General features: G+C 40.1%; 1 protein-coding gene across 5 annotated transcripts in view; it reads right to left on the bottom strand.

Annotated features, from left to right (window-relative positions):
- The window catches only part of ano2b (anoctamin 2b), a 70,617-nt gene that overhangs the window by 32,168 nt on the left and 13,209 nt on the right, over positions 1-25,240 (bottom strand). For 2 of the 5 annotated variants that reach the window (XM_028044053.1, XM_028044056.1), the window contains 18 exons: positions 21,252-21,350; positions 19,958-20,109; positions 17,154-17,208; positions 16,491-16,542; positions 15,492-15,575; positions 13,776-13,831; positions 13,233-13,280; positions 11,545-11,609; positions 9,881-10,015; positions 9,238-9,398; positions 8,169-8,251; positions 7,876-7,968; positions 6,675-6,758; positions 2,821-2,895; positions 2,510-2,711; positions 953-1,064; positions 611-668; positions 423-523 (listed from right to left, as the gene is read on the bottom strand). In XM_028044053.1, the coding sequence (XP_027899854.1) occupies positions 423-523; positions 611-668; positions 953-1,064; positions 2,510-2,711; positions 2,821-2,895; positions 6,675-6,758; positions 7,876-7,968; positions 8,169-8,251; positions 9,238-9,398; positions 9,881-10,015; positions 11,545-11,609; positions 13,233-13,280; positions 13,776-13,831; positions 15,492-15,575; positions 16,491-16,542; positions 17,154-17,208; positions 19,958-20,109; positions 21,252-21,350 (1,715 nt within the window). The remainder of the gene's footprint in view (positions 1-422; positions 524-610; positions 669-952; positions 1,065-2,509; positions 2,712-2,820; positions 2,896-6,674; positions 6,759-7,875; positions 7,969-8,168; positions 8,252-9,237; positions 9,399-9,880; positions 10,016-11,544; positions 11,610-13,232; positions 13,281-13,775; positions 13,832-15,491; positions 15,576-16,490; positions 16,543-17,153; positions 17,209-19,957; positions 20,110-21,251; positions 21,351-25,240) is intronic. The other 3 variants (XM_028044054.1, XM_028044057.1, XM_028044055.1) reach the window with 2 other exon arrangements.

Below are 25,240 nucleotides of genomic sequence, written 5' to 3'. Positions count from 1 at the left end.
AAACACACACCGCTTCAGTTTAGTGCTTGAAGTCAAAGTATCTTCATGTGTTAGAATGGTTGCAGTCAAAGTACCGACCTAAATCCAACTGAGAATATGTGGAAGGACTTGGAAACTGTTGTTCACACACTGTCTTCATTAAAGCTCACAAAGTTTGAGCCACTTTGCAAATGTAAACTGCAAAAAAGCAGATGGATGGCTGGATCATTTTCCTTACATTTAAAAGTTATCCACTACTTCGCAATGAAACGCATTAAAGTTTGTAGTTGTAAAGTGACAAAATGTGAAAACGGTCCGTTGGTGTGAATACTTCTGCATAGGTTTTGTCTCACAGCTACCCTCTTGGCTGGTTTAGACCGTCAGACTTCTAAGTCTCGGATCCAATGATGCCGCAGAAAGCAAAAAGAAAGCGGTCGACTCACGGGATCCCGATTTCGAAGATGTTGTTCTGGATCAGCTGCTTGCCCAGCATGATGATGCTGAGCTGAATGCACAACTCGATGAGGCAGCCTCCTGGTGCGCACTACGGGAAACACAGAGGGTCGGTTCCAGAACCGTGCAGGATCCTCGTATACTTGACCTTCTTAGCTAAGGTTTTACAGGAACAAACCTCCTCCATGCGATAATCATTGAAGACGTACACATAACTTCCAGGTCGACCCGCAAACCTACAGCAGCAAACAAAAGATAACATTCATGGAGTAAAGTTTTTGTTGTTTAACCAAAATTAATGAATCATTTCTTTTATTTGCAGATGTTTAAGAAATAAGACATATTTCTTGTTTAAGAAAAGACTCTTCTTGGCATGACATAAATATTTAAAAATCAAAGACGCGCCTTTTTTTTTTTTCTTTATTAATAATTTATGTTTTTGCATGAATACACGGTTCCCACAGCTCAACATCATGTCACACTACACACAGGAACGTGCGCATGAGGACTCGTGTCTTACCGTCCCTTGAAGAAAGCCACATAAAATATGGGAGCGTATGCGTTCATAAACTTGAGCAGGAAGGCCTTAAGGATGAGGCGCTCTTCGAAGTTGGTTTCCGTTTTAGGAATCTCTGAAAACAAAAAGTTAATATTACTGTTTGTGTAAAGTTTTAGGAGGACAGTACTTTAGTATGCACATTGACTTTTGAAGATAAAACTTGACCCCAAATCCTATTTTTATTTTATTTGTGAATAAAGCTTTTTAGCCCCATCTGCCTCACTCGTCTTTGGAGAACAGTTTTAATTCACCGACATTAGGGAGGTTTTTAAGCTGGAGCTGCTGGTTTAGGGTCACTCTTAACCTTTCAGAGGTGAACTTGGATGCAGCACACACATCAGTGGAAGTAGGTTAGCGTACTGGCACTTCTCTTTTTGATTCCACACACACACACACACACACGCGCGCGCGCGCGCGAGCGCACCCCCTCTTTACACGCCTGAATTCTGCCTCTATTTCTGGGGTTGGGAATATCGATGTGAATGTCGTAGAAACCTCTGGGGACGACTGGTGAGAGAGCTGGAGCATGAAAACATCAAAGTTTTATCACACTGTCCAAGAAGAAGAAGACGGGAGAAAAAACTACATTTCTCTCAAATATGCAGACACATGCTCACTGTGTAAAACAAATGTTTAAAAACATATTTTGCAGTGAGCGTGTGTGTGTTAAGATTTTTTTTAAACTAGTCCCTCTGGGGCTCAAGTTCACTTGGCCACCCCTTCAAACTTACATTTTTTACTCTTAAAAAATGTCAGAGTTTATTAGTCTCTGTAGATAAGTCATTTCAAGAATTACTGCAATCAGCAGCAAGAAAACCGACCCACTCCCAAGCATAAGTTAAGTAAATTGTGTGTTATTTCCTGAAAATCTTGTATAGCGTCCTAATATTTATTTTGATCCTGATTCCCACTTGTGCCAATTATGCCTCCTACTCAAGTAAAAATAACTAAAAATACGCAATATATTGGATATATTGTCACCAACATCGGTATTGGCTGATATTAGTCATTTTTTAACATATTGGTATCAGCCCGATAAATAAAACTCAGTTTAAGTCAGCAGTGTGGTCCATTCTTAAGGCGTCAAAAGGTAAATCATATTGTTATATGATATTGGTAAATACTGGTTATCGGCCATAACAGCAATATTAAAATCGGAAGCATGTAGAAGCAGACTTATACAGTGTTTTCTTGTTTTCTCCTCTACTCTCATCTCCTTCATTCCCTTGAAACCTTTTTCTCCACCTTTCTCAATTTTTTCCCCCCGTTTTTTTCTGTGTCTGTGCCCATTATGTTCAAAATAAACTCAAAGGAATTTTTTATGTTCAGGTTTTATATATATCAAGTACGGTATATGGGTATATGGAAAGCTGTAATGCTCCACCTAGACAGCCATATTTGTGTGATTCTTCTGAGTTGCCCTGATTTTAAACATGTAGGATTTTTGTGTCCTGCATAACTGAGAATTTACACCAATGAAAACGGCTTTAGATGTGAGGTCAGCGGCTCTTTCCGTACCTAGCTCAGTCAGCCACAGTGCCACGGCGCCGTAGATTTCATCCAGGATCAGGATGACCACGAGGTTGATGATGACAGCGGTGGCCGTCACGGTCACCCGGACATTGGACTTGGTCTCGGGGTCCGGGCTCATCGCCATCAAGGCCGAGATTGTGATGCGGTAGACGATTACGCCGAAAACTGCTGAAAACGTCAGTCCAAACTGACAGCAAAGCGAGAAGTAAATGCTTTGACATTAATTAGTTAACGTACGGTGAATACCAAGGAAGTGTATTGTAGACAGCACAGCACAGCACTTGCACTCGACTTGCCATGAAAAGGATAGAGGAAATGTTCATGAAGTATCCAGGGAGACGGTCTTTCCACGTCAACTTCTCGGCGACCGTCTGAGTGAAAAGATGAGAGGGAGACAGAGGAGAGAAAAGAGTGAGAGAGTTCCCAGTTTGGCAAGCAATGGGTCAAGGTTGTTCAACTTCACTGGAAGATCAGGAGTGAAGAAAACAAAAAACAGCTCAAATGCAGAAGAATCAGACCAACAAGCGCAGACCTCTATTTGCTGAATCGGCGCTAGATAAGTGGAAGGTAAAGGAAGGATGGAAGAAAGGTCAAGGGGTGTAAATAAAATGTACTTACTGGAGTTATGGTAAATATAGAACTAAATAAAGACGTAGTTCTAATAAAAAGTAACTTCAAAAGAGATAATGAGGAAAAAAATGACAGAAACAGGAGAGAAAAGTCTCAACTGAGCCTCTATTGCCATTACTTTAATACAGAATGTTCTCATATTTGCAGGATTTGGGGATAATTTCTTTAAAACAAACAAAAAAGTCATAATTTGTTTCAAGTCAACTCAACTTATGTGACCTGATTCACATCATGGAGCAATTTCACATATTTAATAATATATATAATAATAAGAAGGAATAGCAAGCAAGTGGGGATCACTCCTAATGCAACGCCGCCATCTAGTGAACATAAAGGGACAGTACAACCCGCACTTGAAGCTGCCTGGATGTCGCTCAGAAGAGAGCATCCTCACACGGACGTAAACAGCTATATTGAATTTGAATGGAAACTGGAAGTTCAAGCTTTTGCTTTTTTTTAAATCCTCAAGCCACAACCAAGAGAAACTGGCACAAGAGGACAAAGTCAAAAAAGAGGAAAGACAAATTTATAGTCTGAGTGTGTGTGGAGCATGTGTGTGTGGTGGGGACAGCCATCAGCGGGGGAGGTAATAAATTAGGTCAGGTGTTATATTTGGCTTGTGGAGTCCACTGAGGAGAGCCCGACAAAGCTCTCATGCCAGGAGACCAAGGGACAGCTTTTTATTTTCTCTGTTATTAGCTGTCTTTCTGACTAGCCTGCTCCTGTGCTGCCTTTTATGCAAAACAGGAAGTCAAAATAAACATTTCCTTCATCATGTAAACACTAAACAATTGCTTTATTTCATCCTGAGACCTAACAGAAATCTGCTAATCTTCATTGGGGATTTGGGGGAGTTTTTGGTGGGCAGATTTGTTTCATCTACCACTCCGGCATGTCAAATTTTGAACCAACAGTTGCTCTCACAAGCGCACAAACGCATATCAAAATGCTTGGTTTTTGAGAGCATAACATTTTTTTTATGCATAATTTTGAAAGTCTAAAAAGAAAATCTAGAGAGTTTAAGTTATGAATCAAACTGATGTGGAACAAAAAAAGCGAACTCTACACCTACAAACCTCGTTCTCGGCTCGGTTGAAGTGAACTCCGCTGCGGTTTGAATGCATATGTGAACGCCGAGAAGACCAGAGACTGCTCCGAAAGCAGGAAGTGAACTACAACACAGGGAATTCTGGGCAAATACAACCAAAAACAAACAAGTCTAGCACTAGCGGGAGAAATGACTGGAGGTGTTTCACCAAAGACAAAAGAGAAATCCTACAAGCGCTAAAATCTGACGCCACTCCATTTTGTTTGCATTTCCTGAAGTAGAAAGTTGTGCTCAGTGTCTTCTCCAGAGGTTTTTGTGTCGTTTCCTTCAGTAGTTCTTTGTGCAGCGCCACCACAGATGGGGGGATGAAAATGTTTTTCAAGTAGTTTGGCTCATTTCACTCATTGAAGTGTGGAAGTAAAACGTACCAGTATTAACAAGTATTACAATTTTGCTCATAAATCAAACCAAGTCCACCAGACTCTCAGGTCTGAAAACACCCTGTACATCTAGAATGGTGAACTTTAATCTCTTCTGCTCACTAAAATGAGCAAAAGTGAATTGGAATGAAAAAATTGCCCCACTGTCTTAAACATAATATTGTCTTTAGATGAATTGGACTGACCCCAAAAATAGGCTTTATTTGTACTGAGTGCTGAAAATGTTCTGCACTGATTCCACAAAGCGGTGAAACATGCAGCTCTGTCTGACTTTTGAAAGCTAATTTGGTTTGAACCTATAACACAATTTTTGTGTCTCAGGTAATAAAGCCAAGGGCTGCTAAGTGTGCGTGAGAGGGAGAGTTGTGTGTCGCCATAGTGACGGTCACTAATCTTACCCCTGGCTTCCTGCCCAGCATGCATCACTCCCACTCAGGCGCTCTCCCTCTGTTTTTCTTCCTACCTCCACTTCCCCAAGCCTCTCAGTCTCTTGTGCTTTGTGTTTCTTTGTCTTGTATCTCTCTCTGTTTTTTTGTTTTGTTTTATTTTGTACACAAATAAGCATTGACTGACAAGCTGTAAGGTGATATACTGTATGTTCACAAAGTGGCAAGTTGAATAACCTTTGAAAAAAGCTTGAGTCCCAATTACAGCATTCAGAAAAATTATATTTAACCTTCTTGCCATTAATTAATTTATATTAGCACTTGATTTTATGTTTACTTTTAACCTTTGTTTAATTTTATTGTCTTAATTTAATCGCTTTAAATTGAAATTAGTTAACAGCTAGCTTGTTGTATTAGCAATTAGCTCAATTAGCATGGTTAGCACTGCTACCAATAAACATGAGTCTTGTGGTTTAGCTATTCCCAGGTAATAGAGACCTTCATACTAATAGAATCTCTATCAGAACTCTGACAACATTTTCTAGTTCAGAACATACCATAAAAACACAGACTGAATAAACAAAAGCATAAAATATAGACAGGTTCGCTGTAAAGTATTTTGCTAACGGCAGAACTATGTCAATTCACCTCTTTTGACTTATGCTTCCCTGAATATCACTCAAGTGGGTCCAAACTAATGAGGTTAATGGCTGTTTTTGTGTGAGGAAAAAACGACTAAACTTTAGCTACTTTGAAAAGGCAAAGAAGCTGAACGATTAGCATCTGCTGAAGCTAAGCTCTCTAGTGCAGTGGTTCCGAACCCCCGGGCCGCGGACCGGTACCGCGTAATAAACATTACTAGTAGTAAGTAATAGTAATAAACATTTCCACATATCACTTCCAATGTCCACCGAACTCTCAGTTGCATTGTCAACTGTTTGAGGTTCCTCTCCGTTCTTACGTCACCGCGCTTTCTGATTGGCTACCTGTCATGTTCAACAGGCTGCGATAAAAGGGCCAAGACAATGTTGAATATGGCCGATTTTAGATCGGGCATATTCAACACACCACCACGTAACACGCCACACACTGCAGGACTTTGTAAGATTGTCGTAAAGGGAAAATTGGGGCAATTTTCATACAATATGATTAATGCCCACCCCTACTTTCAATCTCAGTTGGGATTTTTGTCCAGTTTTGACTTGCAAATTCAGATTTTTTTTTTCTTATTTCTGATTACAGAATTGATATTTTAAACTGTCTTCGGCCTCTTAAGTGAGCAAGTTGCCTGTGGGCAGTTATCAAAGTGTGGGTAGCTTCAATAACAACTGACAACATCAGGCTACATGTGTGCTGCCTTATGTGTTGCATGAAAATAAAAAGAACTAAGTTTGAAAACTCAAAAGGATAAATAGGAAATTTAGGACCATCAGCAGGATGGGTTAACCAAATAATGAATGAAAAAAACCCAAAAGGAAACAGATACCTGAGCAGATGAAACCACAGCAGCCAGAGGATGGGACAGGAAGAGAAGAACAGAGAGACAGCAGCCTGCTGGAAAGGAAACGAAGGGAGAGGAAAATGGGGAAAAGGAGGGAAAAGAAGGAAGGCATGCTAAGGAGAAAAGAGGAGAGAGGGAGGGTTACCGGTACTCCTGCAGCCATGGCAGACAGCAGTTTTTGTCTCCATCTGTCCTTCCCTGTCACTGTCCCGTCCTCCTGCTTCTCTGGCTACGAGACAGAGGGACAAGTCACAAACACACAAATATGGCTTCGCATCAGCCACTGGGGCCAGGTTTGAGCCGCAGGGCATCCCCTATTCATGCTAACCCTAACCCACACCCATAAACTACAGAAGTGCGCAAGTCAAAATTATGAAAATAAATTTGATTAATGGAAACGCGACAACTTCAAAAACAAAACTCTGGTTTTTCGCTTGAAGGTTCTTGCACTGGGATGTGGTGGTTTTTCAAATGTGTCAAACTCGATGTATGTTGCAAAACGGCCATACAGTAGAAACCCATTTTTTCGCATCACACGAGTTACGTGATCAACAGCCGGATGTTACTGCTGCCGGAAACGACAAAGAAGACAACAGGGAGTGGTAGGAGGATGATGGTTTGTTTTTGTTTTTTCCAGGCAATGTGCAGCTGGCTCCACCAGAGACCTCACAGCGTCACACCGTTCAGAAAAAGCTGTGTGTCATTCCAACGTGTTGAATCCATAGTTCTTATGTAAAATGTCTGACTACAATTTGCCCAAAACACCAAATACTTAGCCGCTCCAAAGTAGGCGGGGCTTGTTGCTCCAACTTGAATAAGACACCGACGTCTCTACTGATTGGCTGATAGATGATGAGCCCTAATTATGGCTTCTTGGCCTCTTTAACACTCGAGTTACTGTAGGTTTCCTTTAAAGGGATTGTTAAGGAAACCAAATAGCAAGCAGACAAGTTGGAGTGTATTTGTGAAGGGGAAAGAAAATTCCATTAAAGCATATTCTTGTGTTAGAAATGGTTTAGTCAAACCCCAGACCTGAAAGACCTGCAGCTCTATTTGCGTCAAAATGGCGATTTTTATAAAGTATTGAATGAGAAGTGGCATAATAAAACACCAGCGTGGTCGTTTTCTGAAAGCAACTGGTTGGACTTTTATTTAGTGGTGTGAGAGTAAAGGGGACTCGTGCAAAGGAAAGCGGAACTTCAGAGCTGCTAGAAATCACAGAGGATTTTCCTTTCACTTTGCAATTATGTGCTGGTTTTTGTCTATCATAAAGTACTTGAAAAAATGGGGCTGTAACGAGAAAAAAAAAATTTATTCTTTTTCCGATCATGTTTTAAAGTTCCTACCTCGTTCTTTTTCTTCTTCTTTTTCTTCTTCTGCTGCCGCTTCCTCTGTCGCTTCTCCAGGAGGATAGTCTCATACTTTGGCCGGGGATGTTCCTGACAACAAAACGGGAGCTGGTTTACGGAACAACATTCCCATGATGCATCTGTGCAGCTGATTTAGTGCTTAGCAAAAAGTCACACACATGACACCCTGTTCTCATCAATTATCCCTGTAGATCTGAGCTGATCTGTATGTGAAACGTCTACGTCTGAGTTTCTAGATGGTTTGGTGTTTTCTTTGTTTGTTTTTTTACCTCGTCCTCCTCGATTCCCGTCAGATCCCAGCTGAAACTCAGGCTGATCTGTCGCCGTTTCCACTGCTCCAGGAACAACACGGCTGCACACACACACACACACACACACACGCACAGAGAAATTCAGTCAATCATTCTATCAAAAACTCTGCTGCCTACAAACTAAAAAACAGGATTTTACTGCTAAAAAAAAAGAAAAATATGGGGAAAAAAAACTCAACTTTTTATTAAGCCCAAAAGTTTTCATACCCCTAGCAAATTTAGATTTAATTTTATTATGACTGAAGCAAAAAGTTTGTTTCCAGACCACTCAAAAGATATTGAAACATTGCTAAAGTTTGGTCTTTTATTTAGGTTCTAAAATGGCAGATACATTTTTTTTACATCATTTTCAATACTAAACGGAGAGATATTTATTATTTCTTACAGATGTTGACCAACTTTCTGTAGCTTTTCCAGTCACTCTGGCTAAATAGAAAATAACTTATCCAATATGTGCTTTCCATTGGATCTGCAGAGTAAATAAAATCTGCCTCAGTTCCATAACAACCATGCCGGTTGTTATGGAACTGAACACATCTGTTTGGCAAAACCAAAACATCGCCCACTTTCATTTTAGTTCCATCAGAACACTATATGTATCACCAAAAATGTAAGTTCTTCTCCCTGAGTCTGTCTGCAAACAGTAACCTGAGTTTTTATGTCATGGCTTCTTCCTTTCTGAGTGGCATTTCAGCCCCTGTGGGTGCAGAGAGTTTTTCCTGGAGGATAACGACATCCACACAGCAATCTTAGCTTATGTAAACCTCTGATTTTTTTTTTTTAAAAAGGTGTATTTTCAAACAGTAAATGTAAATATCTGAGTTCAACTGTACATTTTTATTGTGTGCGTTTTTTTTTTTACTCCTGAAACTTTACTCCCGTGCCGATTTAGCTTGTCGCCACAGGCGTCCGCCGCCGCTTGAGGCGAGAGAGGACGTAAGATATTTATGAGCACCTTCACGTTCACCCAACCTGTCCTCCTTCGTCTCCCTCTCACTCACACTCCCACACAAACCCAAAACCTCACCCCACAGAGACATGAAGATGGCGAAGAAGACGGTGGCGGGGTTATCGAAGAGGTGCGAAGCCCTGGCCGTGCCGCAGGCCGTGCTGAGGTGCCAGTAGTCGCAGGCGCCGTCGCACAGCGGACACATGGTGAAGTTGAGACGCTCGTCGCACATCTCCAAACTGCAAAGAGGGAGGAAAGGAAGGGCGTAAACTTCAACCCGCCGATAGGCGTCCCAACGCTTATTGTGCGCAGCATGAAAATGAAACCGTGATTACAATCCCCGCAAAAAAAAAGACTTTAAGAGATGCTCGTGTCTGTTACATGTGCGTACAAGAAATGAATGGGACTTTTAACTCCTGACTACCACACAAGCTTTTGTACTTTGACCCTGTTCATAGTCGGTGTGGGCTGAATCCATGACACTCGCGCACACACTGCCAGCCGTACCTTCTGTGTGCCTCCCACACAGCCGTGACTAAAGCCAGATACAGCAGGTATCTGGGCAATCCCTGTCTAGTGGAGTGTGTGAGTGTGGCTCGTGAACATGAGCGCTCGCTGAAAAGAGATCCCTCATTTTCAGACTCTTCCTGTGTTTTACAGAAGAGTTTTACACGTTCGACTAAAATCTGCGAGAGAACGACTCGAGGTTTTCGCGGTGTACCTGGGGATGTTGGTGTCCACCGTCGCCACGCCGTATCCAAACACGATGATTCCCACAATGGAGGCCGGGATGAGCAGCTGGGTGTAAACACCGAGCCAGGCAAAATACAGGCCGATCTTCTCCCCAAAGTACTTCCTGCGGAAAAACAGGATAGGCTCACGTGAGACGGGGATGAGTTTGCAAACCTCTGCATTCCTATAAATGTACTATTTGTCTAAATGGAAGGAAAATTAACTTCTCCTTTTGTTACCCTTCATCCAAAAGGCTTCCTCAGTTCATGGGTGAAAATTATGCCTCTACCTGAGCGTTTTGTTTTCGGTTTAGAACTGTTCACCAAGGAGTCAGCTTATTGAGACAAGGCTCAACGCTTCATCTATATCTCAAAGACAGGAAACACTCTTTGGAAGAGAACGACATTCGCATTTTGGACAGGGAAGACCGGTGGTTTGGAAGAGCGAAAGAAAAAAAATCTACATGGAGCAAAAAAACAAGAGTAAAACGAGGAGGTGGTCTACGGTTTCATCTTTCTACAGTGCAGGACAAATCAAGAATAAATCATGCTCTGTTAATATTTCTGTTTTTCTTCTACATGGAGGAATGTTGTTTGAATTTGCTGGTCGGATCTTTGTCTGTCAGTGTTTATAGTGATAAAAGTGCACCTGCGAGCAACACTGCTGGTCAAAACCAGAGCAGGAAGTAAATATACCAAAAAGATTTCAGGTTTTGTATCAAAATGTTTGTAACAATAAGCTAGATTAGCAACAGAGCACTTTTAAATCCTAGGGTAGGGTGTCTATTTGTTGGGTTTCCAAGCTGCTGCTTAATGCATAGACAGTCAGTAGCTGTGATTCCATTACAAATATTCATCAAAACCTTATCAATAATCCACTAATGTCAAAAGAACACAATTTTGCAATTAAATAAAAAACAGACTTAAAGTTTGTTTGCATTTTTGATAAGTCGTTAAAAAAACACGTCACGCCATCATCCTCCCTACCACTTCCTGTCGTCTTCTTCTTCATGGTTTGCACAAAGCTTTTTTCATGTGATGTAAAAAAAAGTGCTTCCATTTCAATTTTGCCAAATGAGCCACTTTCAATATGGGCAAAAAAAAAAACACACACACACACACACACAAAAAAAACACCTCATCCAAGAGCCATAGCCTTTGATCATAAAACAAGTGTTTTTGAAATTAGCGCGTTTCCATCAAGTGGATTTATTTTCAAAATGTCGAATTGCGCAATTACACGGTCGACGGAAACACAGCTAAAGAAATGTTTGACTTATAAACTCGCATTTGAACTAAAAAGACTGTTACGTCTGAGTTTCCCATGAAAAATAGACATTTCCATTAGCTGCTTTTTTTTGTGTTGTTTTTTTTTACGCATCTCCAGATTGTAACTTTAAAAATAAATAGAATAAGTCACAAACCTGAACTCAGTTGGAAAAAAAAGTCAAAATGTATGAGGAATAGCCAGTTAGCTAGTTGTTGAGAAAACATTAATTATGCATTTCTGAGTATGATTAAATATCAACTGACTGACTGAAGTACTTTCTATAACCATAGAAACGGTGGTAGTTAGACAGTCCACCTCCTAGTTGGTAGGATGAGCTGAAACCTGTTCAGAGGTGTAGCAGGCTCTTCTGTTTTGCAACATTACCTGACCAGATCAATGGGCTGGTACTTGTAGAAGGCCGAGTATTTTGCCCACTCTTCGAAGAGAACCTGACAGCACGCACACACACCCACACACACAGAGAGAGAGAGAGAGTGAGAGAGAGAGAAACATTCAAAGTCAAGTCAATGTGGGTGTATGTTGTCAAAAAACATTTTTTTTTTTTTTTTCGGAGGCACAGCTGATACGGAGGCAGGCGCCTCCTGATTGGCCGAGCTGGGCCTCGGAGGAGCTGCGGTGTAAGTAACTCCATCCTGAAGACGAGTGAAACCCGGTACGGTGGGAGGAAGACGGCCCGACAGAAACACGGTGTCGGGTTCGACTGCATCCACCGCATGCGGAGCGCCAGAAACGCTTTGTGTTGACGCCCAGAAACGCAGAGAGAGAAGTGAAGCTACTGTCACTCTGGCTTTGTGATTACTTCTCCGTTCCTCCAAGCAGACATTGCAAGTGTTTCAAAATATTCCAGGTTTTTCCATTTAGTAATGTTATTCCTTATTGCAGCATCTAGGAGAAGCATTCTGGCTTTAACCATTGCAAACCTTGAACTGATCAAACCATTTTGCCATTTTTCTCATAGCCACAAAGTTCAACGTATTTGACGAGTTTTCGCTTTTCACTGACATTTCTGATAAAGCTCAGTAGGATTCAGGTCTGGGATTTGATTAGGCCATTTGATCTGAGACATTTGTTTGGAGTTGTGGTTGCGTGGCCTCCAAACCAGTAAAGACCAGAGTTAGCCGTCTTCTCTACCTAGGCTAAAAACATCGATAAAGTAGATCATAACTTTTCTTTTGTGCTGTATCTATCGGATATTTTTTTAAATATACAAAGTATGTAAAATATCTCTGTTCTCTGGGCTATCCTTCATTTTTATTTTTTCATTAGTTTTATTTCACCAGGTCAGTTGATTGAGAACAAATTCAACACCGATATGTTCAGAAAACATTAGAACAGGACATCAGAAAACAGAGAAAAAACTGAATTAGTATCATATTAATACTGACTAAACATGCTATAATACATCTTATGAGTCATGAGTTTAAAAGCAGGTACATTAATCATTGGTTTTTCTTTACAATCAGCTTCATAGCACAAAAAACAATATGGTGGTTAAGTTGTTAAATAAATGTTAAATTCTGAAACCGAGGCAGAAATCTAAGACATAACGCCGGCTGGGTTGAAATGAAAGCCCTTGTAGCAACTCAAAAAGGTTTTGTTTATCCTAATTTACATTCCCATCCCTGCTTGTTCTGTTATGTTGTGGTTTACTTTGGACAGATTTATTTACCGCGGGTTTATTTCCAGTCTGGACTTTCAACAGTCAACAGACCGTCTCTCTCTCTCTCCGCCTCGGAGGAACGTTTGCTCGCCTTAAACTCCAATCTGTGCCGGTGTTAGGCAGATGGGACGACGTACGAATGCGAACGAAAGGAGAACAGAACCGCCGTTGTTCGGAAACGCCCGTGTGTTCTGTCGACCGAGGCTTAAATATCCGGCGGGGCCGGGATTCGAGCTGCGAGCGGCCGACCGCGGGCCCCAGCCGGGGTCGCGTTCGACGTCGAAGTTTAGCGTTTCTTTTACGGGCAGATGAAACAGGGGAGGAGGAGGGAAACGGAGGGTTAAGCCAAACTGAACGAAAAGGCAGAGCTGTGAAAGCAGAGCGGCAGCACCTGTCTGTCGGTGCGTTCCTCCAGGGGTCCAGTGACCTTAAAGTCGCCCTGCGGAGCAAAAGGACAAGCATGAGGAAACACCAGAACACCGTAAATAGAACAAATCACATTTAAAAGCTCAAATGATTGTTAATGGAAAAAAAAATCTATATGAATAAACATCAACATGAAGGAAGGAAATCTGCCAAATGCAAATACAAAAAATGTAAACTGATAGTTTATTTTACAAGACATGCAATCAGGAGAAATGATCAAATTTTTACAAGAAAAAACTGGAATATATGTTGACTTTTATAATAATATTCCTTTTAGATACTTGTTGAAAATGTCACAACATAGTGAGAGTTTAATATGAGACAGATAATCTGTGAAAAAAAAAAAAGTATCTCCTCTGCCTTCACGGCAAAATCACAAAATCCCACCCGGCAGTTTCTGCTGCCAATCTCAGCACGCTTGAAATGAGAGAAAACTGAATTACATGTGGTTTTTCAGCAAGATATAGAAAATTGTTTTTGAAGTCAGTACTTCATGGCTCACACTTACGTCATGAAGAGGGAAGGCGGCGTCATATACGCCTTTGGCTATCAAAGTGCTGATGCCTGGAAAAGACAGGAGGGGCGTCGGTGAGGTCAGGTCACATCACGTCTCACGTTTTGTTTTAAATGGAGCAGGTTTTAAATCAGAAACTCAGACCACTGGTCAGAGTGAAAGAACAGATAGTAAAGCAGTTCTGTTAACTGAGCTTTTCAGACGCGGTCCGATGAATGACCCGGTCCATAAATGTAAATGTCAACCTTTGTCGACAAGTTCGACACGTCTTTATATTTTGAATTTTGCAACTTTTTATTCCAATCTCTGAAGAGCTTACAAAGAAGACTTGTTGTATTTTATTGGGTTTTGTGAGCTGATGCATGTAGAAATGATTGTGTCAGAAGGGCATTTGTTACCGCATCACATCTATCGGAGATTTGTGAATTGAGCTGAACTGAAGTCACACTGTGACATACCTTGTGATATCTGCAAACACTGTAATGTTATCTAAACAACACAATTTAATGTTGCATAATAGTGATTGAGACCGCTAGTCTAAGAGTTTATATTTCCACTTTAGTAACACATATTTCGGTGTATTTGGTTGGAATTTTATGTGATAAACATCCACAAGGCAGTACAAATTACAGTTCTGCTAATGTTAAAGTGCTAAACCAACACTGTATTTAGCGGAAGCTAATGCTAAAGTGCTAACTTCAATTCAGGTCATTTCTGCCCTTGAAAGACTGCAACTGTCAATCACCAATTTAATTTTAACATCATAATTTATATGTTCTACATCGCTTTAAGATATTATTTCTGTGTGTCGTTTGTTTGAAATAAAGTTATTAGGGGGAATGGGGGGAGATTACATGAGGTGAGGAAACAGAACTGAAGCACCCACTTCAAAATAAGAGCCTGAATGTACAACTAAATACATGCAGATAACCTAAATTTTGACACAGACTTTGAACTTTATCAAACTGAGAGTGTACAAAAACAGTCAGGTAAGATAGAACTTCAGAATTTATTTGGACAACTTAATTTAGGGGAAGCTCAGCGCGCTAAACGTTTTCAAAGTTGGCAAAAGAGCTAACACGCTTAACAAAAAATTAGCTCTGCTATTAGCACATTACCGGGTTAGCAGGAATGTTCCCACCTCTGACTACTTGTTACTAAAATGATAGATATGTTTTTTTGGGATAATGTTTGATTTTTTTTTGTCGTTTTCTTCTGTGCAAAATATTTCAAACTCGGCAGATTAGGTGAGAACATATATTTTCACGTTTTACTGCATATTATTTATAAGATTTAGACGGTCTGGGTGTTGACAAAGATGTTCTATTACATGAATATGTGTTGATCGAAATATTCCATTATAGGTCAGGCTAAATCCAAAGCAAAATCAATACAGTCCAAAGACACTTTAAGTTTTATTAGTCCATGGTAGGGGATTCGTTATCAAGCAGAGAACACCTGTGTGGTTAACAAACACCACACCCAGGAAACACCCATCCTCACGCATGAGCACACACTCAGCCAGCCAGAAACAACCGCATCTCCCAGGGGCCCCTGCTTCCAATCTTTAGCTGACCTAGGAAGTGTGACCCACTTGTGGAGGAGATGGTTCAGAGCAACAGAGTGTGTGTGTGTTGCTGCGCCGAGGAAGGAAGGGAATAGAGGAAAAGCAAGGTCAGAGAGAGAGAGATGAAGCTCTGTTTTCTCTACCGTTCCTCCCCTGCAGCTCTGTGAGAACCTGCTGGCTGAGGCCGTCTGCTGCCATGGGCCAGCCAACCAGACATATGGGGGACACTGGACATGAAAAGGGTGTCAGCTCATCTCCACAGAGGAACCACGGCTCGCACAAAGTACGTCAACGCCAAGTACAGTACATGTCATACATGCAGCTAACCCGCCTCCTAGCACGGCTGCTTGGGAGAGCTGGTGCTTTTTCCTGCTTTGCTAGCAATAGCCAACATTAACGGCAAGGTAATATTATTATATTTATAATCATCACAGTCCTGATATTGGTGGAACATCTAAGGAGCTGCTGTGTTTCTGTGGAGGGTCAAACAAAACTGAGGTGTTGGTACCGAGCAACTGTTTGCGTAGAAATATTCAGGGAGAAATATTCCCAGCTAACCTAGCCTAGCCTAGCTCTAGATGCAGCTAAATGGAATAAATACTGAGGTATTTCATTAGGGTATTAAGTGACAGACCAACAGAAAGTAGGGGATGCATTTTAGGTAAAGGGAAAATGAGAAAGTTGACTTTAGGAAAATGGTGGTGGCAGCATCATGCTGAGGGAATGCTTTTGTTTCAGATTGAATGCACTGAATCTGGATGGATGGAGGTGAAAAGTAAAATAAAAATCAGAATCTAAATAGTGTGTGGTACATTTTTTGTAGTATTTACTTTAGAAAAATGGTGGTGGCAGCATCATGATGTGGGGATGCAGGAGCAGGGAAGCTGGTCGTGTTGGTCTGTCACACTAAACACCCAGTTTGTGGTTGTGATGCAACGACATCACAAGACAGTTTGTCTGCTTTGGGTTCATTTGGTTTTACTCAAATATCAACTTTATCTTTCTTCACAAAGGTTTTTTTTTTTTTTTAATTCTGCTTTGTGGCAGAAAACTACTCGAAATTCTAGCAAAGCGGTGGAGTTCTCATTAAGCATTTTGCTACCAAAGGAAAGTAACATCATCTGTCAGTCCAGCTTCCTCACCTACAGTTTGACATGTTCGTACACACACCGTCCGCCTCAGGATCTCATAGACCTGGAAAAGATTTCAAGTTTGGAAATAAATGAAGAGCTAGTCATTGTGGATAATCGAAAAAACAGAACGTGGCAACAGAGGAGTACATTTCTGACAAAAGCTCTACAATTTCTAGACTAATTTAATGCATTTCAGGGGAAAAACTTGAATATTTTCCAACGTGAGAAGAAAAAGATTACAATTTTCCATGACTGAAGGCATACATTTACAAACTACGTTTTAAATATTTTAAAATCAGAAATTGAAAAAAAAAAAAAAAAAACACCTTAAAAATAAACAAATTTGCACGAATTCCCATAAAACACTTTTCATGTAAATTTTTGATTTTACATCACAGAACATTTTAGTCAGAATATCGCAAGTTGATGCCTTCAATCATGGAAAACTGCTTCTTTTTCATGCAAATGCACAACTTTTCAAATTTTCAAATTAGGGTATATGTTTATAAAAATCTAAATATGTGAAATGAATCTAGAAATTTCTACATTTTTTGTGGAACATTTACTCCTCTGTTCTCCACAGATTTTTTTTCCTTCGCTTCACCCTTTATACTCCATCACAGGTTAATAAATGATTACAACACATGGTGAACTCATTAAAGTCACACTTACTATTCTGCCTCTTGTGGCGTTGTCAAAGAACGTGTCCTTAGATGTGATGTTGTACCTGAAGTAAACACAGCCGGTAGATAAAAGCCATCAGGTTATTGTGGATGAGTGTCTTTGTACTGAAATCACCTGAATCAAGTGATGAGAGTTTATGTAGGAGGAGTGAATGTACTGTGCCAATCTGAGGGGAACCATTTTCATTTCACAACTAAGGAACAATAAAAAGAAAAGAAAACAAAAAAGCTGTCAAACGGTTAAAGCTCATTTAAAAACATTCATAGCATTTCTCCGTGCCTTTTAATCCCGTTTTGACAAGCCCAAATTAGAAGTCAGAAAGAAAGAAAAAAAGATAAGGTGCCATTACCTTCATCTGAAACTGTATTTAGTCAATCAAGAGCAGAGCTAGCTGTGTTTGAAAAACTTACAGATCCGTAAAAACACCACACCAGAACCTGTAGAGTCTGAAGTGATTTATTTAAATCATTCTCTGTCCACAAATCTGGAAAAGAGCCTCCAGGATAGGCAGGAGTACTCCATCTTTAAATTAGCAACTTCTACTTCCTGTTTATTAAAGTCATTCGTAGCGTCAACATCAGACAAAATTGCACTTTGTGTAGCCTGGTTGATTCAACCCAAACCAGTAGATGGAAACAGGCCTAATTTGTACTTACTTTTTTGCGACATTTTAAAAGTTCAAATGACAATTGGATGGAAACAGGGCCAGTGAGATTGTAACATTGTCCTCCTTACAGAGGCGTTAGGGTTAGGGTAAAAGTGTCCTAATTAACTCGTTTTCATCTGAGACCAAATGACTTCAATTTGGACCTACCTAGATGCTCCAAAATTATTCTGAAACATGCAAGAAAGTTGGTTTTAGAAATGGATAAGGGAAGTTAACATTCTCCCAAATGCCTCCTCTCAGCCTCATTGAAAACGTGGACTATGCTTAAAAACTCATAAAAGTTCTCCTGAAAACCTGAGAAATGAACTGACCTCAACCTATTTTTGTCAAGAGCAGCAGTGAAATATTTACGGTGGCCCTGAGGTGCAAACCACTACAACATTAACAAAAACGGAAAGGGTATGTCCCAGTTGGAGACTTGAGAAATCGCTGACTGGACAATAGCTATGAATACGTATACGCTGAGTCCTACTTACGTCACCGCCATCTTGAAAGTGGCAGTGGAGAAAACCTGCTGTGTGGACTAGCTTCAACGGTTTTACGGTACAAAGTGGACCCACTGCCTTTACGTTACGTTTTTTAATTCATATCTTGAAATAGCAAATGCACATTGAATTATGGAACTGTGTTAATATGTTCATGAATACATCACTGTAAAGGTATGTGTATGTGTCCATCAATAAAAACGATTTATCAGAATCAGCAGTGTCAAATGTCATTGTTCTGCCCCAAAACAATGAAATAATAACATCAAAACGTTTGAAACGTTGTCCTTGGTTTTTTGTTTAATCCATATATAATAATGTGTGAGAGATTGTGTCAGTGGCATTCATTAACTTGAAATATTTTGCAGAACGGCACTTTACGAAGTGCAGTCCATTTACTTGTATTAGCTTGCTGGTAGATAAGCCACTTTCAATATGGCGGACGCTACAACGTATCGCAACAACGGGCAACCTGCTTAAGCGATAACTTCCGGTTCAAAAGCGCTGTTGTCCAATCAGCAATCTCTCAGGTCTCCAACTGGGACATACCCTTTCCATTTTCGTTAATGTTGCAGTGGTTTGCACCTCAGGGCCACCTTAAATATCCAATCAGATATAAAATACATCCACAGCAAACTCAAACCTGTGCAGAGACGGAGGAAACGCAGAGAGGAGTTGATTTACCAAAAGGACGACCTGAAACAAAGCTTGTCCTGAATACTTTATTGGAACAAGTGTCCAGGTTGATGCTCAGGTTGCTTGTTCACTCAGTAACCTCAACCCTTGACCTCTGGCTGCTCAAGCTTCCTCACAGCAGTCACTAGATACAACTATCAGAAACGGTCGGAGTAGATGTTTTGTCACTTCTGCTGATTCCATTGGATTTAGGGGAGGAAGTAGCAACCAGGTGTTGCTAAGGAGACGAAGAGATGAATCCAAACGTGGCGATGTTTGGTTATAAGCGGAGGTGGGTAGAGTAGCGAAAAATTATACTCAAGTAAAAGTGAAACTACTTCAACATGTTTTCACTCAAGTAAAAGTAAAAAGTAGCCGATCGAGACATGACTCAACTGAGTAACTGATCAAATTTATCAATCATTTAATATTTAAAAATTACATCATTAAACGGACCAAAATATAAAGTTAAGTGGAAATTTTGGTATTTTAAGGACCAAAATTACAATAATTCATATAAGTAAGAAAAAAATAACAGAATCAGGCAAAACCAGTCAAGAAAACCAGTTTCTTGACTGGTTTGGAGAGTCAAGACAGTCATAGTTTCCTATGTTTTTTGGGGGGGTTTTCAATAAAAAAAACATAGAAAACTTTAGTAAAAGCTGCCTGTGTGTCTCTGTATCTGGTGAATGTTTGGTTAAAACATGTTTGTGTTTCATTCAGTGGGTAGAGAATCCAGACATGCTGCTCAAGTAAGAGTAGAAATACTTCATAACGAAATTACTCGAGGAAAAAAGTAAAAAGTAAAACGTAGTAAAAATACTCCTAAAAGTTACTCAAGTAAATGTAGCTCAGTAAATGTAACTAATACTATGCAACTGTGGTTATATGGCAAACAAAACATAGCAGATGGATGGATGGACGGTTGGATGGATGGACGGACGGACAGTTGGACAGAGACTTACATGTGCAGTTTGTCTCTGGAGAAGCAGTGGGACAGGAACTTGGTGCTGCCGTGGTCCTGGTGTGGTACTTTGGGCTCAAAGGGCTGGTTCAGTTTCCTCCACACTGAGCTCATACTGGACCCAAAACCACTTTCCTCTTTGAGTTCGTAACTCTGAGAAAAACCAAGACGACAGACACGCTGGTCACTCAGCGTTGGACACTAGAAGTACTTGAGCGGAATCGTCCTTTATCAGACAGTTTCTTTCTAGTTTCTTTGGGGGTTTTTATGGATCGGATTCTAAAATTGCTCTCACATTTTCTGCCATAAAACATAACTGCAGCTCAATTATCTTTAAGCATAAGAATGCTTTTAACAACACGTCACCTACATCGACAGCACTTCGCAAAAGTATTTAAACGCAAGTTACAATCGAAATGTTGGATGTATTTTAATGGGATTTTATGTGACAAACTAACACAAATCAGCACATTTAAGTAATGTTTTTTCAATCCAGTTTATTTATAAGGCTCCATTCCACAACAAAGGTCGACTTGAGGAACTTTAGAAAAAAATAATCTAAATTTGATCATATACATAATCCTAGTCACCAATCAGTGCGTTAAGTTTAGTTCATTATTCAAATTAGAAAGTTTACTGCAGTCATTGCCTCATGGTGAAGCTCTCAAGTCTTTCGCAGCTCCTAAACATTGTGTTCCCAAAACAAGGCGTTATTTATTAATGATGTACTGCAGAAAGGGATCCTCTCAGAATAATGCTGCCACCGCCATGTTTCACTATAGAGACGGTGTGTTAAGGGTGACGTGCAACATTTGTTCACGTTTGGTATTTTCTTCAACACGTTTGAAGTCTCTTCTATGTGACTTGTGGCTAACTATAAATAGATAGGAATATTACATATAAAATAATATAATCTAAAATATAAATACAATATATCCCAACATAAATCAGAACTTGGCTGTGTTAGTTAGATGCCTGCTGTGTTCCTGGATGCTCTTGTCGATGCTAATGGATTCTATTTAGTTCAACTTTTTTAACTTTACATAATTACATTTATTTTAAATGAAAGATCTCAACTGAACTTAGTCATGTATCATTTTCCAGTTATGCACTTCTTTCTCTGTCAGTCGCATAAATTCCAGTTGAAATATGTGAAGGTTTGTGCCTGAAATGTGACAAAATGTGAAAATCATGACTGTACGACACTTCATGTGAAGTCTGGAAGTTCATTTCGTGTTCGTCGGTTTCGCGCTTTTAGAATCCGGTCTGCGTCAAGAGGTGTACCTGAGTCTCACCTGCTTGGTGGGAACTTTAATCTTGAGAAACTCGGCCTCTCTACACAACACGGGCCACGGCGCGTGGATCCGAGTGAAGCTGGGCCCGTGGGTCTTCGTCTGCCAAGTCAACAGGGAACAAAGAAAAGAGAAGAAGACGTTTCACGTTTGAATTGAGCTGAAAAAGAAACTGGACAGGAACAAAAGAAGAAAAAAAAAATGTCCCCAGACACGTTAGAGCTGAAACTCCCCCCCACAAAAGACAGTTGATTCCTCACAAATATTTGTGTGCATGTACTTTTCTGTTCTGTGAAATATAATACCAGCCTGCTTGGCTGAAACCAACTGCTGCTCAGAAATGGCTTAACGGACCATCTGTCAATGCTGCTTCGCCTTCCAAAATAGCAGACTTTGTTTTAGCAAGAGGCCTAAATACAAAACGCAATGCACTTCAAGTTCCTGCTGCTCCAAGTTCATGTCTGACCACTGAAGCTTCGGCTGAGAGGGATTCTTCAGGAGGTGGAAGCAGGTAATATCTTACCTGCAGGACAAAACTCTCTGGGCAACTTTATTTAGATCAGCTGGTGCTGAAAGCTGAAGCATGAACAGCAACTCCACGAAGATACTGGGATGAGATCAGTTATGACAATATTTCATTGTCCTATACATAACGTATGCTTTAACTGAACTGAACAGAACTAAATTGAACTGAGCTGAATTAAACTGAACTAAACTGAATTGACTGGAACTGAACTGATCTGAAGTTCAGTATTGAATTGAATGGAATTGATCTGAACTGAACTCGACTGAATCGAACTGAATTGATATGAAATGAATTAAATTGAACTGAACTGAATTAAATTAAACTGAATTAAACTGAATTAAATTGAACTGGACTGAATTAAATTGAACTAAACTGAATTAAATTGAACTGGATTGAATTAAACTGAATTAAATTGAACTTAATTAAATTGAACTGAATTAAATTGAACTAAACTGAATTAAACTGAATTAAATTGAACTTAATTAAATTGAACTGGACTGAATTAAATTGAACTAAACTGAATTAAACTGAATTAAATTGAACTTAATTAAATTGAACTGAACTGAATTAAAATGAATTAAATTGAACTTAATTAAATTGAACTAAACTGAATTAAATTGAACTTAATTAAATTGAACTGAACTGAATTAAAATGAATTAAATTGAACTTAATTAAATTGAACTGAACTGAATTAAAATGAATTAAATTGAACTTAATTAAATTGAACTGAATTAAACTGAATTAAATTGAACTGGACTGAATTAAATTGAACTAAACTGAATTAAACTGAATTAAATTGAACTGGATTGAATTGCCGTCTTTGCTCTGACCCACTCCAACTCTTTGGCAGACCAAACTTGCCCAGCAATTGTTCCTCTAGTATTTATGACTGACAGCTGTGGCCAAGCCGCCTGAGGCTGTTGTCTGTTGCAGTCCGCTCCTCACACATTTTTATTTAGCTTCTTCTTCTGCTAATGAATAACTGTCTGTCCCACACAGTCATTATAATAAGACGCATTAACAAAAGGTGACAATTATTTGCCTAAAATAGGACCACAGAGGTGCATGATTGAATAGCGGCGCTCCGCCGTGGGGTATAGATATATAATGAGAGAGTGTGGTGTGCATTCGCTGCATTCAGTGCTGAAAGTTTATCCTGTAAAATCTACGCCGCTGCTTTAATGGTCTTGGTTGTGAGCCTAAGCAGAAATGAAAGTCAGCAGGGGCAGTGGGGGACGGCGGCCAGGTAACCTTAGCCTTCTCAGACCCCCTCCAGCTTCTGTAGAAGGGGCCGAGTGATAGGAGAGGAGAAAGGTGGCATGGCCCACAATGGAAATCTGAGCCGGGTTCTTTTCTCCTCTCAGGACTCCTTCTCTGCTGAGATCTTTCACCTCCCCAAACTCTGCTTTCTGCTGCTTTCATGACTGACTGACTGCTTGTCTCTCTCCCTCTGACCTTCCCTTAACATCTCTCTCACTTACACCCATGTTCTCTTTTGTCCCACATGGGGAGCCTGCTCACTTTGCTCTCCCTTCATATAAAATCACCTCTATGGATCATTTCAGTACAAGGAATCTCTAAAAGCACAGAAACCCTGATCTATGGCGGATGGAGACCACAGATCAAACTAAAAACTGTTATTTTCTGAATGCTTGGAGTCTGCTATTTGCGTTGATGCCTGCACTTTGCTATTTTGAGAAGTGTGTTATTGTGCTCTAACCAATCTGTAACCAGTAGCAACCAATTTCTGCCTCCTGCCAAAGCTAGAACTGAAAGAAAGGTACATTTTGTGCATGTGCCTGTTCTTCACCACCACACAAAACACAACTGAGACGAATGTTGTGAAAGTTGGACAAGAATTTGAGAATGACCAAAGGGAAGAAACTTCTGGAATGAAGTTGATTTTTGGAATAAAGTCTGATTTGACACTTTTTTCCCCCTTGGATTGAGTCAAACATTTTGACTAAAAACAAAATGTCACAAACATTTTTAATATCAATATAATTTAATATCTAATATTTCTTGTATTACAACCGTCCGACCACTCTCTCAAAAGCTCCCCACAATTCAAAACACAGTCCTGCCTTATTTCTACGGTGGCCCAGACAGGTCATCAACATGCTAAAGCATCAGCACAATAGCAAAATCCAAACAAAAATAGAATTTATGGAAAGTATAAAAAGCCTTGCAAGCATAACCTGAGTATGCTATCCTAACTTCCACTTTAGCATAGCATAACCTCTGTTTTAGCATAGCTTTTGTTGTACCATAGCTTCTATCTTAGCATAACTTCTGTTTTAGTGCTACTTCCATACTAGCATAACTTTCATATTAGCATTCCATCCACTTCAGCGTGATCTCTGTTTTAGCATAACTTCCATCTTAGTACAACAAACCCTTTAGAGTAGCTTCCAGTGTGGCTTTTGCTGTTGTGGCTTTTTAATTTATTTATTTTTTGTCCTTTTGGGCTGCCGTATATTTCACTGCATTTAGGCTGCCAGTTATCTGGGTTATGTCTCTACCTGTTTGGCACATCCAGAGCCTGAGATCTTTGTCCTTTCTTTATTGCAAAGTTTCTCAATCTCAGTCAGACTGGAAGGAGAGTATCTGTTAAGGTCCATGCTTGTTAGCAAAACATCTTTAATTAGAGTTAATGGTTTTCACAATAAATCCCAATTGTCAACAGAACCAACTACTTAAACTATTGATCTGGACCCAATTCTAGAGTTGCATGTGAATTACATACAACTCATGCACGTGAATTCACAAAGGTTATAGAGAACGTATGTGAATGTGGTCAAGTTTAAAAGCTCTTTAGTCAGTCACCACAAATCAATATATAAATTAAATTCTTTTGCTCCTCACAAAAAGACTTGCAGCTTCAATTTAACCCACTGGTACCACTGTACATTTATAGAGTCCGAACCTCTAGTCGGGAGCGGACTCATTTGCTCGTCCCTCTTTTAAATCTGAAAATTAGGCAGCGGGAAATGAATTATTGATGTTCCTTAACTTGGTTCCTTCTTCCCATCATTTCTTACCACCTGCCTAATAAGCTTTCATCTCGCCCGGCTCGGCTCGGCCGTTCACCCTCGTTTTCCTTTTTCTTGGTCGCTCCGTCAAAAAGGGGAGGATATAAATACCCTTACCCTGGAGAAGGTTAATTAGCGTCATGATTTCCAATTATCTCTTCATCTCTGTGGAGGGAGCCAGGCCGTAACTAGGCCGCAGCCAGGGATGTGGAAGTGTTTTTTTTATCGAGTATGACAAGGTGATCAGCTTCTGTGTGTGTGTGTATGTGTGTGTGTGTGTGTGTGTGTGTGTGTGTGTGTGTGTGTGTGTGTGGAGACTGGGTTGGATGTTGTACGATGTGGAAGTTGTTGTTAAACAGCATTTCTTGCAACTGCCCTGCATTAGCGGTGTACAGTGTTGGGTCATTTGTAAGGGAACATTTTCCAGTGCTGG

Source organism: Xiphophorus couchianus, chromosome 17, assembly GCF_001444195.1.
Source record: "Xiphophorus couchianus chromosome 17, X_couchianus-1.0, whole genome shotgun sequence".
NCBI classification, from domain to species: domain Eukaryota; kingdom Metazoa; phylum Chordata; class Actinopteri; order Cyprinodontiformes; family Poeciliidae; genus Xiphophorus; species Xiphophorus couchianus.
The sequence above is the reverse complement of the archived record's forward strand: the minus strand, read 5'-3'. Positions and strand labels throughout refer to the sequence as shown.